This window comes from Salmo salar, chromosome 05, assembly GCF_965601325.2.
Source record: "Salmo salar chromosome 05, fSalSal1, whole genome shotgun sequence".
In the NCBI taxonomy this organism is placed as follows: domain Eukaryota; kingdom Metazoa; phylum Chordata; class Actinopteri; order Salmoniformes; family Salmonidae; genus Salmo; species Salmo salar.
Genome location: NC_138295.1, coordinates 48519708 through 48537367, shown reverse-complemented (window position 1 = coordinate 48537367; position 17660 = coordinate 48519708). Strand labels below are relative to the sequence as shown.

Genomic DNA, 17660 nt, shown 5'->3' with positions numbered 1-17660 from the left:
TTCAATATTCTGAGTACAGAGCTCAGCCATCAAAGCAAATTATACAGTTACCCGCCAAGTTCTGGAGTCAACTAAACTCAGAATAAGTATTATAAATCTTCACTTACCTTTGCTGATCTTCATCGGAATGCACTCTCAGGACTCCCACTTCCACAAGAAATGTTCGTTTTGTTCGATAAACTCCATATTTATGCCCAAATACCTCCGTTTTGTTCGCGTGTTCAGATCACTAATCCAAAGGCATAATGCGCGAGCGCAAAACCAGAGACAAAAAGTCAAATGGTTCCATTACCGTTTGTAGAAACATGTCAAACGATGTTTACAATCCATCCTTAGGGTCTTTTTAACATAAATCTTCGATAATATTTCAACCGGACAATAGCGTATTCATTACAGAGGAAAAAGAAGGAAGGGCGTGCCTGCGCAGTAAACAACTCGTTGGTCCCAGGCTTGAGTCAGTTCCTATTCTCTGCCCAGTAACAGTAGAATCATTAAAAACGGTTCTAAAGACTGTTGACATCTAGTGGAAGCCTTAGGAAGTGCAAAATGACCCCACAGACACTGTAGTTTGAATAAGGATTAGATAGAAAAACTACAAGCCACTTCCTGGTTGGATTTTTTTCTCAGGTTTTTGCCTGCCATATGAGTTCTGTTATACTCGCAGACATCATTCAAACTGTTTTAGAAACTTCAGAGTGTTTTCTATTCAAATCTACTAATAACATGCATATCCTACCTTCTGGGCCCGAGTAACAGGCAGTTTAATTTGGGCACGTTATTCATCTGAATTTCTGAATACTGCCCCCTGTCAACAAGAAGTTTTAAAGAAGCAATACAACTGGCCTTCTTTAGGCTAGTTGAGTATCTGGAGCATCAGGTCTGTGCCCAAACAATTTGAGCTTCTACTTTTCAAAATCCACCTTTCCAGAAACAAGTCTCTCACCGTTGCCACTTGCTATAGACTACCTTCTGCCCCCAGCTGTGCCCTGGACAACATATGTGAATTGATTGCCCCCAATCTATCTTCAGAGCTGTTAGGTGACCTAAACTGGGACATGCTTAACACCCCGGCCATCCTACAATCTAAGCTTGATGCCCTCAATCTCACACAAGTTATCAATGAACCTACCCCAGGTACAACCACAAATCCATAAACACAGGTATCATCCTAACCAACCTGCCCTCCAAATACACCTCTGCTGTCTTCAACCAGGATCTCAGTGATCACTGCCTCATTGCTTGCGTCCGCAATGGGTCTGTGGTCAAACGACCTCCCCTAATCACTTTCAAACGCTCCCTAAAAAACTTCAGTGAGCAGGCCTTTCTAATCAACCTGGCCCAGGTATCCTGGAAGGATATTGACCTCATTCCGTCAGTAGAAGGAGCCTGGTTATTCTTTAAAAGGGTTTACCTCACAATCTGAAATAAGCATGCCCCATTCAAAAAAATGTAGAACCAGGAACAGATACAGCCCGTGGTTCACTCCAGACCTGACTGCCCTTGACCAGCACAAAAACAACCTGTGGCATATGGCATTAGCATCAAATACCCCCCACGATATGCAACTTTTCAAGGAAGTTAGAACCAATATACACAGGCAGTTAGTAAAGCAAAGGCTAGCTTTTTCAAACATAAATTTGGACCCTCTCTTTCTAAAATTATCTACCGAAATTGTTGTAAGCCCTATTGTATGCCCTATTACTAGCCTGTTCAACCTCTTTTGTATCGTCTGAGATCCCCAAAGATTAGAAAGCTGCCGCGGTCATCCCACTCTTCAAAGTGTGAGATACTCTAGACCCAAACTGCTACAGACCTATATCTATCCTACCCTGCCTTTCTAAGGTCTTCGAAAGCCAAGGTAACAAACGGATCACCGACCATTTCAAATCCCACCGTACCTTCTCCGCTATGCAATCTGGTTTCTGAGCTGGTCATGGGTGTACCTCAGCCACGCTCAAGGTCCTAAACGATATCATAACCGCCATCGATAAGAGACAATACTGTGCAGCTGTTTTCATCGACCTGGCCAAGACTTTCGACTCTGTCAATCACCACATTCTTATCGGCAGACTCAACAGCCTTGGGTTCCCAAATTACTGCCTTACCTGGTTCACCAACTACTTCTCAGACAGAGTTCAGTGTGTCAAATTGGAGGGCCTGTTGTCCGGACCTCTGGCAGTCTCTATGGGGGTGCCACAGGGTTCAATTCTCGGGCCGACTCTTTTCTCTGTAGACATCAATGATGTCGCTCTTGCTGCTGGTGATTCTCTGATCCACCTCTACGCAGACGACACCATTCTAATACTTCTGGCCCTACTTTGGACACTGTGTTTACTAACCTCCAGATGAGCTTCAATGCCATACAACTCTCCTTCCGTGGCCTCCAACTCTCTTAAATGCTCTTAAATGCAAGTAAAACTAAATGCATGCTCTTCAACCGATCGCTGCCCTCACCTGCCCGCCCGTCCAGCATCATTACTATGGATGGTTCTGACTTAGAATATGTGGACAATTACCTAGGTGTCTGGTTAGACTGTAAACTCTCCTTCCAGACTCACATTAACCTGTTAGGGCTAGGGGGCAGTATTGACACGGCCGGATAAAAAACGTACCCGATTTAATCTGGTTACTACTCCTGCCCAGTAACTAGAATATGCATATAATTATTGGCTTTGGATAGAAAACACCCTAAAGTTTCTAAAACTGCTTGAATGGTGTCTGTGAGTATAACAGAACTGAAATGGCAGGCCAAAACCTGAGAAGATTCCATGCAGGAAGTGGCCTGTCTGACAAGTTGTGTTTCATCTTGGCTCTGTTTATTGAAGACTGAGGATCTTTGCTCTAACGTGACACTTCCTACGGCTCACATAGGCTCTCAGAGCCCGGGAAAAAGCTGAACGATATCGAGGCAGCCTCTGGCTGAAACACATTATCGCTTTTGGCAAGTGGCCGATCAGAGTACTATGGGCTTAGGCGCGTGCCCGAGTCGACCGAATGCTTTATTTTCTTTCGTCTGTTTACCTAAACGCAGATTCCCGGTCGGAATATTATCGCTTTTTTATGAGAAAAATGATATAAAAATTGATTTTAAACAGCGGTTGACATGCTTCGAAGTACGGTAATGGAATATTTAGAAATTTTTTGTCACGAATTGCACCATGCTCGTCACCCTTATTTACCCTTTCGGATAGTGTCTTGAACGCACGAACAAAACGCCGCTGGTAGGATATAACTATGGATTAGTTTTAACCAAACCAACATTTGTTATTGTTGTAGAAGTCCTGGGAGTGCATTCTGACGAAGACAGCAAAGGTAATAACATTTTTCTTATAGTAAATCTGACTTCGGTGAGTGCTAAACTTGCTGGGTGTCTAAATAGCTAGCCCTGTGATGCCGGGCTATCTACTGAGAATATTGCAAAATGTGCTTACACCGAAAAGCTATTTTAAAATCGGACATATCGAGTGCATAGAGGAGTTCTGTATCTATAATTCTTAAAATAATTGTTATGCTTTTTGTGAACGTTTATCGTGAGTAATTTAGTAAATTCACCGGCAGTGTTTGGTGGGAATGCTAGTCACATGCTAGTCACATGCTAATGTAAAAAGCTGGTTTTTGATATAAATATGAACTTGATTGAACAAAACATGCATGTATTGTATAACATAATGTCCTAGGGTTGTCATCTGATGAAGATCATCAAAGGTTAGTGCTGCATTTAGCTGTGGTTTGGGTTTATGTGACATGCTAGCTTGAAAAATGGGTGTCTGATTATTTCTGGCTGGGTACTCTGCTGACATAATCTAATGTTTTGCTTTCGTTGTAAAGCCTTTTTGAAATCGGACAGTGTGGTTAGATTAACGAGAGTCTTGTCTTTAAAATGATGTAAAATAGTCATATGTTTGAAAAATTGAAGTTTTTGCATTTTTGAGGTTTTTGAATAACGCGCCACGGGATCACACTGGCTGTTACGTAGGTGGGACGATTTGGTGCCACCTACCCTAGAGAGGTTAAAATGCATACAACATGAATCCCAAACGTTACAAATAAACTTATCTAAACAAGTCAATCAATGTTTATAATCAAACCTTAGGTACCCTAATACGCAAATAAACGATAAAATTTAAGACGGAGAATCGTTATTGTCTTTACCGGAGAAAAACACCATTGAACGCGGTCTCATTCACATGCTTGGAAACACTAGAGCCAAAATGGGAGCCACCTAGAAAAACTACAATTTCTGGCTAGTTTTTCCAAAAACCAGCCTGAAACTCTTTCTAAAGACTGTTGACATCTAGTGGAAGCCCTAGGAACTGCAATCGGGCACGATTTCGCCCTATTATAAAAGTGCCAGCCATTGAAATCAGTGGTAGGATGACATTTTTTTGTGGGGGGGATGGTTTGTCCTCGGGGTTTCGCCTGTCATTTCAGTTTTGTTATACTCACAGACATTATTTTAACAGTTTTAGAAACTTTAGAGTGTTTCTATCCAAATCTACCAATTATATGCATATCCTAGCTTCTGGGCCTGAGTAGCAGGCAGTTTACTTTGGGCATGCTTTTCATCCGGACGTCAAAATACCGCCCCCTATCCCAAAGAAGTTAAAGGAGGGACACCGAGTGGATTATTGACTGAAGCGCGGCAGTTAAACTGAGTTTTTATTGATGTAAAGAAGGACTTTATCGAACAAAAGGACCATTTGTAATGTAACTGGGACCTTTTGGAGTGGCAACAGAAGAAGATCTTCAAAGGTAAGGTGTACATTATATCGCTATTTCTGACTTTCGTGTCGCAACTCCCTGGTTGAAAATGATTTGTTATGCATTTGTCTGCTGGGTGCTGTCCTCAGATAATCGCATGGTTTGCTTTCGCCGTAAAGCCTTTTTGAAATCTGGCACGGCGGCTGGATTAACAACAAGTTAAGCTTTATTTTTATGTATTGCACTTGTGATTTCATGAAAGTTTAATATTTATAGTAATTTAATTTGAATTTGGAGCTCTGCAATTCCACCGGGAGTTTTCGAAATGTGAAGCTAGCATCCCACTAAACCGCAAGAAGTTAACAAACTATAGTTTTGGCAAGTCGATTAGGACATCTGTTTATGCATGCCCATACCCTAACCCCACCACCTCCATGAGGCACACGCTTTCTGCCATCTTCCCAGTAGAGTTGAAACCAGGACTCATCTGGGAAGAACTCACTTCTCCAGCGTGCCAGTGGCCATCGAAGGTGAGCATTTGCCCACTGAAGTCGCTTACAACGCCAAACTGCAGTCAGGTCAAGACCCTGGTGAGGACAAAACACGCAGATGAGCTTCCCTGAGAAGGTTTCTGACCATTTGTGCAGAAATTCTTTGGTTGTGCAAACGCAGTTTCATCCGGGTGGCTGGTCTCAGACAGTCCCGCAAGTGAAGAAGCAGGATGTGGAGGACCTGGGCTGGCATGGTTACACATGCTCTGAGGTTGTGAGGCCAGTTGGACCTACTGCCAAATTCTCTAAAAAGAAGTTGGAGGCGGCTAACAGTAGAGAAATGAACATTCAATTCTCTGGCAACAGCTCTGGTGGATATTCCTGCAGTCAGCATGCCAATTGCACGCTCCCTCAAAACTTGAGACATCTGTGGCATTGTGTTGTATGACAAAACTGCACATTTTAGAGTGGCCTTTTATTGTCCCCAGCACATGGTGCACCTATGTAATGATCATGCTGTTTAATCAGACACTTGATATGTCACACCTCACTAATAGGGATGTAAACAAATTTGTGCACAACATTTGAGAAAAATAAGCTATTTGTGCGTATGGAAAAAGGTTTTGCCATATTTTATTTCAGCTCATTTCAACATTCGACCAGCACTAAGGAAATCAGTCAATTGAAATAAATAAATTAGGCCATAATCTATGGATTTTTGTCACACCCCTCCAGGTGTCGCCCATCTTCCATATTATCTCCAGTGTATTTATACCTGTGCTCTCTGTTTGTCTGTTGCCAGTTCATTTTGTTTCATCAAGCCTACCATCGTTTTTCCCCGTACTCCTGTCTTTCTCTAGTTGTCCTGGTTTTGACCATTCTGTCTGCCCTGACACTGAGCCTGCCTGCCGTTCTGTACCTTGTCACACAACCCTTGAATACTGACCTCTGCCTGCCCTGACCCTGCCTGCCGTTCTGTACCTTTTGGACTCTGCTCTGGATTGCTGATCTCTGCCTGCCCTTGACCTGTTGTTTGCCTGCCTCCCCTGTTTTGTAATAAACTTTTGTTACTTTGAAACTGTCTGCATCTGGGTCTTCTCCTGAGCCTTGACAGTACGAAACTGCCCATGATGGACCCAGCAGACTCGGACCAGCTCCCCAACGCTGTCTCCTCCCAAAGAGCCACCATTGGAAGGCACAAGGAGTTGCTTCATGGTCTTACGGAAGGGTTCCAGACCTTGGCCGAACGCCATGACCACGAGTTGAACACATTGCTGGAGCAATTCCGCGGGTTGTATGTCAGGCAGCTTACCACGATGGTAACCTCCCAGCCCCTCAGTCACCCAGCTGTTAGCAGCGTGGCCTCCCCGGCCACCCCGGTTTCCCGAGAACCCCGCTTACCTACCCCGGAATGCTTCGCTGGAGAGTCGGGAACCTGTCGGGCATTTCTCGCGCAGTGTTCTCTTGTCATCAAGCTGCAGCCCTCCTCCTTCCCCTCGAACCGCTCGAAGATAGCGTACCTCATCACGCTGCTGTCCGGGAGGGCTCTAGCCTGGGCTAAGGCTGTGTGGGAACAACAGTCCACCGTATGCATCAGTCTGGAGGAGTTTGTGTCGGAGGTGAAGAAGGTTTTCAATTCTCTATTGTCCGGGAGAGAGGCCTGCCCGGAAGTTACTCCAGCTTCGACAAGACTATGCAGACAATACGGTGGATTTCGGCACATTGGCAGCTGAGAGTGCCTGGAACCCGGAATCGCTGTTAGACACGTTCCTGCACGGATTATCAGAGGAAGTGAAGGACGAGCTAGCAGCCCAGGAACTACCGACGGATCTCAACTCACTCATTGCCTGCTCTAAAACAGCCATAAAAAGCCAGACTACAGTTTGCAACTGCACATGGGGACAAAGATCGAACATTTTGGAGAAAAAGTGTCCTCTGGTCTGATGAAAAAAAATTAGAACTGTTTGGCCATAATGACCATCATTATGTTTAGAGGAAAATGGGGAGGCTTGCAAGCCGAATAACACCATCCCAGCCATTAAGCACGGGGGTGGCAGCATCATGTTGTTGGAGTGCTTTGCTGCAGGAGGGACTGGTGCACTTCACCAAATAGATGGCATCATTAGGAACGAAAATTATGTGGATATATTGAAGCAAAATATCAAGACATCAGTCAGGAAGTTGAAGCTTGGTCGCAAATGGGTCTTCCAAATGGACAATGACCCCAAGCATACTTCCAAAGTTGATTGGGGTCAAAATGTATTTTGTTAAGGTGTATGTAAACTTCCGACTTCAACTGTATATGTATATTGCTTTTTTATGGCTGTTTTGGAGCAGTGGCTTCTTCCTTGCTAAGAGGCCTTTCATGTTATGTCGATATAGGACTCGTTTTACTGTGGATATAGATATCTTTGTACCTGTTTCCAAAAGCATCTTCACAAGGTCATTTGCTGTTGTTCTGGAATTGATTTGCACTTTTCGCACCAAAGTATGTTCATTTCTAGGAGACAGAACACATTTCCTTCCTGAGCGGTATGACAGCTGCATGGTCCCATGGTGTTTATACTTGCGTACTATTGTTTGTACAGATGAACGTGGTACCTTCGTTTGGCATTTGGAAATTGGATGAACCAGACTTGTGGAGGCCTACAATGTTTTTTCTGAGGTCTTGGCTGATTTCTTTTGATTTTCCCATGATGTCAAGCAAAGAGGCACTGAGTTTGAAAGTAGGCCTTGAAATACATCCACAGGTACACCTCCAATTGACTCAAATTACATAAATTAGCCTATCAGAAGCTTCTAAAGCCATGACATCATTTTCTGGAATTTTCCAAGCTGTTTAAAGGCACAGTCAGCTAAACTTCTGACCGACTGGTAAACTTCTGACCCACTGGAATTGTGATACGGTGAATTTTAAGTGAAATAATAAATAAACAATTGTTGGAATAATTACTTGTGTCATGCACAAAGTAGATGTCCTAACCGACTTGCCAAAACTATAGTTTGTTAACAAGAAATTTGTGGAGTGGTTGAAAAACGAGTTTTAAAGACTCCAACCTAAGTGTATGTAAACTTCCGACTTCAACTGTATTTTTACCTCAGGTTCTTCCACGGAGGTAAAAATATCCATTTTACATGGAAGACCTGGCCAAAAGATCCTACATATCAATATTTTCATGTAAAAGAATATAACACATATTTGTGATTGACAATATTGCTTACCAGTGCATTCGTCCCAAGAGGGCTGGCATGTCCATGATGACTTACATCCCATCAACGTGTCATGCCTCCCTTTAGTTTTGTCCTTCTTTTTGGTGCAGTCCCAGCCATCAAAGAAGCTCTGTGGAGGGGTAGGGAAGTACATGTTAATGATACTATCACCAATACCACCCTTCCCCTATCGAGTCAAACATATTTACAATGCGTCTCTTCTAAACCATTATATCTGCAGTTGTCTGTTGTGTTTGAGTGATGTAAGGGGGAAATAGTATAATTGGAGCAATATCTTTCAAGTAGTGAGCCAATGCATACATCATGACGGTGTAGTGCTATTCAAAGACCATTAGAGCTGAAAGGGAGCTCAAAAGCATCATATGACAAGTAGCTACCTGTTCACATTAACTGATCATGCAGAACATGTGGAAGAGCCTTAGCTTCATGTTCACACACAGAGAGAGCACGCTAGTGAATTCCATACGTCCTGCCTAGTCATGGTCCCATGCAGAACTCTGTTCCAACACGCTCCTGTCCTCTCATCAACATGCCCCACTATCGCCATCCCATGACAGTCCTGACTCCAGGGCAACCCCAGCAGCAGGATCCAGCTCTCTTATGTTCTCATCAGCCAAACTACTCCTCTCCCCTAGTGTGTGGGGCCAAGTTCCCCCCCACACACACCCCTGTGGTTGTTCAGCCACCAGGGGGGGACTGTGGGTGAATCCAAGCCTGCATGCTGAGCAGGGGAATACAACCCTGCTGCTCCCCACAGAGAGAGTAACCACCCAAACCCTGCCTGGGATTACACCAACCCCCCCACTTTTCCCCAATATAGACTTGGAGAGTGAGGCCCATTGATCGGGGTGGAGGGTGCAGGGAGGGAGGGAGGGAGGGAGGGGTTAATTGGTTTTGAGGATCACACAAAAAAATGAAGAGTAAAACTCGGATGAAAGACAAGACGAGACACAGTAAAGAACAGTCTGAGCCATTACATAACTGTGTTATGAATAATTTTGCTGCAGTGTTTACAAATTATCGCTGTCTTTTTTCTCCCCCAGTGCAATATTACTGTGTCAACCATCCCACCGGTTTTGACTATTTTCCTTTTTCCTAATCATGGAGAAGTATCCCACCGAGGAGAAAAATGTTTCAGGGCTGTGTGCCCTCCAAAATGTGGCCCGACACAGACAGACAGCCATGGAAATCAGCCTTTACAGAGGTACTGGAATAATAAGTGGGTTTTGTTCTGCCTTCTCCCTAAACATAACATTTCCCTCTCTACCTATGGTAAAGTACAGACTCAGTTCCACAGTCTGAATGTCGAGAGATATTAAATTATTTTCCCTTTATTTAACTAGGCAAGTCAGTTAAGAACAAATTCTTATTTACAATGATGGCCTACCCAGGCTAAACCCTCCCCTAACCCGGACGATGCTGGGCCAATTGTGCACCGCCCTATGGGACTCCTGATCATGGCTGGTTGTGATAGCCCGGAATCAAACCAGGGTTTGCGCCACTTGGGAGCCCTCGGGAGATAATGGAACCGAGGGAGACTCTCCTTAACACACACTCCCTGATGCATAAAGAAGTTTTGAACAGAGCCTATAAGTCCCCCAAGGCTTCTCTCCTTAATTGTAGGCGATGATTTCACAAAATGTCCCCCTCGTTGTGCCGTGCACCACTTAAGAATACTTTCAACTTGGTGACATCCTATACAAGCCCAAAAACCTCTGTTGAGAATTCTCCTCCAACCAGAGTACTAAGGATCTTTTTTCAGTGTGGTACTGGAGGTCAGCCAGGGGTTGGGAGCCACCGAGCCCCCGATGCTGAGACAATTGACGGTCACTGGGCTGGGGAACAAATGGCCTCCTGGTCTGGAGAACCCCTGGGGATTGGGGGGCTTAATCAGCTACAGCCACTCTGACAAATTTGAGCTCCAGATAATGATGATTTATTAATTGTCTCACAGTGAACTTGGTCCAAGAAGTGTCTTTTAACCCTGATCATACATTTTTGCAATCTGTAAGAACTGGGATGTGAGTGATAACTTCACACAATCTACTTAATGCATAATCTCCTGTCTACAATTTTGACTTCTAAATTATGACTTATTCTACATTTTAAACCCCTAAATACTGTATGATGACATGACTACAAACTTGTATTTTCTCACACCTTCCCCAGCAATACACCCTTATACCACCCAAACACACATCAGCCACAACCATGCCTCTGTACCTATACTTCCTACCTCGTACTCCTGTTTGAAGCCGTACCCCTCTGCAGTTTTCATCTGGTTGATGTGCTGGAGAAGGTCGGCCACGCGCACAGCAGGGTGGAGTTGACCGGTGTGGTAGGGTGAGCCCTTACGCCCACACTGGCGTCGCGACGAACCCCCCAGAAGACTACTGGACTCGTTCACTGAGCTACACTGCTCACCTGTGAGAGAAGGACAAAGGAAGGGGGCACCATTAGGCATAGAGTTATACACAAAAGGTGGTATCTGAAATTGAGTAATTTGTTTGCAACTTGATTTTTCATATGAAATTCCTGTTGATGTCAATGCCAGTCAATATTCCATAGGCTCAGTGGTGACCCGTCATTCAGGGTTTTGAGCCCCACATTTTTAGGTACATTTTTTGGGGGGTACATTTTTTTCCTGTTTTGCTTGTTATTTTGGCATTAATACACGTCACATATCAGATTGCAAACAATGTAAAACAAATGTCATTGAGTTAATAAAGCCGCAAATAAACATGGTCTCTTTTTTGCTTTCTTGAGTAAGGCAGCTCCAAAATGCAGGTGTTTCAGCCTAGCTCAGTGCTTTCTGTGGTGGTGGGGCAAGCCAGCAGAAAATACAGAGTGTTGCGCCTGATTGGCTCAGTTTTCTGTCATGATTGGCTAAGTTTTCTATCACTCATGGGGCAGCACGTCACCCCCAAGTCTGTTAGCGCTCAAACATTTTAGCCCCTTGGGTTACAAGTGCCATCCAAGAAGGCTCAAGGTCATTGGCCACAGATAGAATGACATGACATTATATCTACAGTACCTTTGATTGGACTGATACGTTCAACATTTTTCATACTTTCAAAATCTTAGCTAGCAAGCTAGCAGTCGTCACCATGAATCAAGTCGACAATCTACTGGCAAATCCTTTTCAATACTTTGCATATAAAGAGAAATCAGAGATAAAATGTATTGGTGCTCATCGGCCATTGGACATAAACATTACACAACAAGTCTGAAATCGCAAATTCAACAATGAGTGGTTTGGAAGGAAGCCGTGGCTAAATGCAAGCATCTCAGAGCAATCACTATTTCGCATCCCCTGCCTGTTATTCAGTGGAGAGGGTGTGTGGTCCAAGTCTGGGTTTAAGGATTTAAAACATCTGTCTGAAAGGGTTTCAAAACATGAGAATTGTGCATAACATATACAGTAGACAACGCTGTTGAACTCAGATTGCTGGGGAAATCAAACGTTGTGGCTCAACTACACACCACATAGAGATGAACTTCACAACCAACAAAAGGAGGAGAATAGGTACGTGCTTGTCAGAATTATAGCATGCATTAAATTGTGTAGTCTACTGTTCGGACTTGGTAGTGCACATGTAGCCTATAGCCTGTTTTAGAGAAATGTAATGATTGAATATTGTAAGAGCTTTCATTGTCTGCTTATGTGCCCACGTTATTTATTATATGGTTCTGACTTGATGTACAAGGAGAATACTGTAAGAAAGGCCCATGTTTATGTCGCTCTGTAAATTTAAAAAATGATGAACAAATAGGCGGCATATAGGCTACATCCGTCTCAGCTCGCTCATGTCTTAATAAAAATTACGGCTTGCCTCTTAACCGCTTATCATCATATATGCCATTGCCATAATTTGTACATCTCCACTGTTATATTGCTTATAGAGGTCTATCTCATTAGTATCTAATTAATAATTTTAGGCAATGCTAGAATTATGCACTTATTTGTTTTTCTTACTTTGTGTGTTATAATTAGCTAGGGTGCTTTTCTCCATGGGCAGGGTGATAAGTTACAGACCCAACATCATTTTATTATAGTATGCCCTCCTCCTAACCATGTTTGTTTGGGTAGTAATATTTGATTGAGATGACACCATCTAATCTCTCTTTGATTAACTATTAAGTGTATCAGGGCCTGGTTGTATAAAACATCTAAAGTGTTTCCCTTAAGGGTTTACCTTAAGGGATAATTTCCCCTTACCTAAGGGAATTTTTTAAGGGTGTTGCATAGAGCCCCTCAAATATTTCCTTAGTTTGAAGGCATGTACAGCAGTAAGAGTATCTGGTTACCATGGAGACGGCCTGATTCACTGACTAAACTCAAAGAGATCGCTTTAATTTTGTAAGATAGCAAAATAGAACCTCTACAATCAAGACAGGATAACCAAATTACCTCAGAAAGTAATAAACCACATTTCTTGGAGTTACTTTTTTCTCAACTTGTTTATATTACTTTCTAGTACGTCAAGCTAGCTTACAGAGTAGCTGGGTGATTCTGCAACTACGATCACTTCTATGTCCTCAGGGTACATTTGGGGGCTTTTATAAAAAATATTTATACATTAAGTTCATACTACAATCACCCCAGATTTCTTTAACACCTCTCTGTCAAGTATTATAGCTACTTTTCAGATGCATTTTATACCTCAATTTCACTGTTTTGTCCTTGTCCCTGACCCAAACCTTTGAGCTTCTAGTATGTTTTTCTATTAGAAAACAATAATTGCACATTATATAATGTTATCTCCTAGAGAAATAGTCAATAAAATTACATTTACATTACATTTAAGTCATTTAGCAGACGCTCTTATCCAGAGCGACTTACAAAATGGTGCATTCACCTTATGATATCCAGTGGAACAACCACTTTACAATAGTGCATCTAAATCTTTTAAGGGGGGGGGGGGTTAGAAGGATTACTTTATCCTATCCTAGGTATTCCTTAAAGAGGTGGGGTTTCAGGTGTCTCCGGAAGGTGGTGATTGACTCCGCTGTCCTGGCGTCGTGAGGGAGCTTGTTCCACCATTGGGGTGCCAGAGCAGCGAACAGTTTTGACTGGGCTGAGCGGGAACTGTGCTTCCTCAGAGGTAGGGGGGCCAGCAGGCCAGTGGTGGATGAACGCAGTGCCCTTGTTTGGGTGTAGGGCCTGATCAGAGCCTGAAGGTATGGAGGTGCCGTTCCCTTCACAGCTCCGTAGGCAATCACCATGGTCTTGTAGCGGATGCGAGCTTCAACTGGAAGCCAGTGGAGAGAGCGGAGGAGCGGGGTGACGTGAGAGAACTTGGGAAGGTTGAACACCAGACGGGCTGCGGCGTTCTGGATGAGTTGTAGGGGTTTAATGGCACAGGCAGGGAGCCCAGCCAACAGCGAGTTGCAGTAATCCAGACGGGAGATGACAAGTGCCTGGATTAGGACCTGCGCCGCTTCCTGTGTGAGGCAGGGTCGTACTCTGCGAATGTTGTAGAGCATGAACCTACAGGATCGGGTCACCGCCTTGATGTTAGTGGAGAACGACAGGGTGTTGTCCAGGATCACGCCAAGGTTCTTAGCACTCTGGGAGGAGGACACAAGGGAGTTGTCAACCGTGATGGCGAGATCATGGAACGGGCAGTCCTTCCCCGGGAGGAAGAGCAGCTCTGTCTTGCCGAGGTTCAGCTTGAGCTGGTGATCCGTCATCCACACTGATATGTCTGACAGACATGCAGAGATGCGATTCGCCGCCTGGTTATCAGAAGGGGGAAAGGAGAAGATTAATTGTGTGTCGTCTGCATAGCAATGATAGGAGAGACCATGTGAGGATATGACAGAGCCAAGTGACTTGGTGTATAGCGAGAATAGGAGAGGGCCTAGAACAGAGCCCTGGGGGACACCAGTGGTGAGAGCGCATGGTGCGGAGACAGATTCTCGCCACGCCACCTGGTAGGAGCGACCTGTCAGGTAGGACGCAATCCAAGCGTGGGCCGCGCCGGAGATGCCCAACTCGGAGAGGGTGGAGAGGAGGATCTGATGGTTCACAGTATCAAAGGCAGCAGATAGGTCTAGAAGGATGAGAGCAGAGGAGAGAGAGTTAGCTTTAGCAGTGCGGAGAGCCTCCGTGACACAGAGAAGAGCAGTCTCAGTTGAATGCCCAGTCTTGAAACCTGACTGATTAGGATCAAGAAGGTCATTCTGAGAGAGATAGCAGGAGAGCTGGCCAAGGACGGCACGTTCAAGAGTTTTGGAGAGAAAAGAAAGAAGGGATACTGGTCTGTAGTTGTTGACATCGGAGGGATCGAGTGTAGGTTTTTTCAGAAGGGGTGCAACTCTCGCTCTCTTGAAGACGGAAGGGACGTAGCCAGCGGTCAAGGATGAGTTGATGAGCGAGGTGAGGAAGGGGAGAAGGTCTCCGGAAATGGTCTGGAGAAGAGAGGAGGGGATAGGGTCAAGTGGGCAGGTTGTTGGGCGGCCGGCCGTCACAAGACGCGAGATTTCATCTGGAGAGAGAGGGGAGAAAGAGGTCAAAGCACAGGGTAGGGCAGTGTGAGCAGGACCAGCGGTGTCGTTTGACTTAGCAAACGAGGATCGGATATCGTCAACCTTCTTTTCAAAATGGTTGACGAAGTCATCCGCAGAGAGGGAGGAGGGGGGGGGGGAGGGGGAGGAGGATTCAGGAGGGAGGAGAAGGTAGCAAAGAGCTTCCTAGGGTTAGAGGCAGATGCTTGGAATTTAGAGTGGTAGAAAGTGGCTTTAGCAGCAGAGACAGAAGAGGAGAATGTAGAGAGGAGTGAGTGAAAGGATGCCAGGTCCGCAGGGAGGCGAGTTTTCCTCCATTTCCGCTCGGCTGCCCGGAGCCTTGTTCTGTGAGCTCGTAGTGAGTCGTCGAGCCACGGAGCAGGAGGGGAGGACCGAGCCGGCCTGGAGGATAGGGGACAGAGAAAATCAAAGGATGCAGAAAGGGAGGAGAGGAGGGTTGAGGAGGCAGAATCAGGAGATAGGTTGGAGAAGGTTTGAGCAGAGGGAAGAGATGATAGGATGGAAGAGGAGAGAGTAGCGGGAGAGAGAGAGCGAAGGTTGGGACGGCGCAATACCATCCGAGTAGGGGCAGAGTGAGAAGTGTTGGATGAGAGCAAGAGGGAAAAGGATACAAGGTAGTGGTCGGAGATTTGGAGGGGAGTTGCAATGAGATTAGTGGAAGAACAGCATCTAGTAAAGATGAGGTCAAGCGTATTGCCTGCCTTGTGAGTAGGGGGGGAAGGTGAGAGGGTGAGGTCAAAAGAGGAGAGGAGTGGAAAGAAGGAGGCAGAGAGGAATGAGTCAAAGGTAGACGTGGGGAGGTTAAAGTCACCCAGAACTGTGAGAGGTGAGCCATCCTCAGGAAAGGAACTTATCAAGGCGTCAAGCTCATTGATGAACTCTCCAAGGGAACCTGGAGGGCGATAAATGATAAGGATGTTAAGCTTGAAAGGGCTGGTAACTGTGACAGCATGGAATTCAAATGAGGAGATAGACAGATGGGTCAGGGGAGAAAGAGAGAATGTCCACTTGGGAGAGATGAGGATTCCAGTGCCACCACCCCGCTGGCTCGATGCTCTAGGGGTATGCGAGAACACGTGGGCAGACGAAGAGAGAGCAGTAGGAGTAGCAGTGTTATCTGTGGTAATCCATGTTTCCGTCAGCGCCAGGAAGTCTAGGGACTGGAGGGTAGCATAGGCTGAGATGAACTCAGCCTTGTTGGCTGCAGACCGGCAGTTCCAGAGGCTGCCGGAGACCTGGAACTCCAGGTAAAATAAAATCTATGTCAATATTTATGGGGATTTTTTGTTGTTGTTGAGCTCTGCTAACCAGTCTCTCACCTGCCCCACTACCTGTCCTTTGGTAGTGGTGTCATTTCCACCACAGTGGGCAAATTCCTCATTAATAACGTTTTTGCAAGAGAATGTTAACTTAGTTACCATGGAAACGTATTGCGACACTGAAGCACATTGCTGCAGCGGACAGTTGTTCCAGATATGATGTCCAGAAGTTGAAGCTAAATCTAGGTAAATATTGCTTGTGTAGTGAACATTTTTATTGTCAGTCATTTCCAAACAGGTTATAATTTCTTTAATTTGTGGTAGAATTTTATTAATTTTTCTTTTTTATGTATTTAGTGTAAATAATATGCCAGCTGCAATACAAGCCAAAACATGCTAACCAATCATTTTTCTCCAAAAACTTGTGTCATTTCTATGACAGTCATTTCCATCACAAACTTAACTGTTGTGAAAATGACCGAACGTAGCGGAAATGACAAAAATATATTATATTATTACTTTGTACTTTTAAATGTATTTTAGGCTTATTTAATCATGCTTTAAATTAATTTAATCTCGAAAAACTTAACTTTGCTTTTAAAATATGCCACATAAAACAGCATAGAGGTCACAGACATAGAAACAAAATAAAAATACATCTGCTTCTGCAAATAGAAAGGGAGAAATACTGGAAGAAAAAAGAGAAGAGAGAAGTGAAATCTATCTCTGAGCTTACAAAGCAAAAACAAAGAAGCAAGAGAAGGCAATGGAAATGCAACTAACGGAATAGAAGACAGACTTTAAAGAAAACAGTTGCACTGGAGACCTACCTATCAGGCAACACCACCTCAGTCACCAGATGACTTGCAACCAGAACATGAGGCCAACATACCTGCCCCTAACTTACCTGCCCCTAACTTACCTGCCTCTAACTTACCTGCCCCTGATGCATGCCCTGAAACCCCTTCCTTATCATCTGCAACAGGAATGAGAAGTCGAATACTTGCTGGAAGGAAAAAGTTTGGAAGAGGTCGCTCAAAAATATACAAATGACAAATGTCAAACTTGATAAAACTTTACGGAAAGCTGAGAAATACAAAATAATGGATGATCAACTGATGAAGAAAATGGAGTGACAAGATTCCCCAAAGACAAAGACAAAACAGCAAATGAAAGAAACTCCGAAGGATTTTATTGTTTCAAAATGCCATCATTGCAGAGTTAAAGCAAAAGTATAAAAAAATGTGCAGTGCCAAGGACAAGCTTAAAAAATGCTCAGAGGCAACATCCTGAGAAAGTATGGCCTGGTCAAAGAGCAAATGAAAACAGGCCAACAAGTCTTCAATACTCAAGGGAAAAAAAGTGTAACATAATTACAAACGTGATGACAACAGTAGAGCAACAACAGAGAAAAAGGACACACTAACAAGGAACAAGAAGAAAAAGC

At 44.3% G+C, this 17660-nt stretch overlaps 1 protein-coding gene across 5 annotated transcripts in view; it reads right to left on the bottom strand.

Annotated features, from left to right (window-relative positions):
• LOC106604982 (receptor-type tyrosine-protein phosphatase U) overlaps nt 1-17660 on the bottom strand; it is a 242004-nt gene that overhangs the window by 9634 nt on the left and 214710 nt on the right. For all 5 annotated transcript variants that reach the window (XM_082975231.1, XM_082975229.1, XM_082975232.1 and 2 more), the window contains 2 exons: nt 10660-10847; nt 8415-8532 (listed from right to left, as the gene is read on the bottom strand). In XM_082975231.1, coding sequence (XP_082831357.1) covers nt 8415-8532; nt 10660-10847 — 306 coding nt within the window. The remainder of the gene's footprint in view (nt 1-8414; nt 8533-10659; nt 10848-17660) is intronic.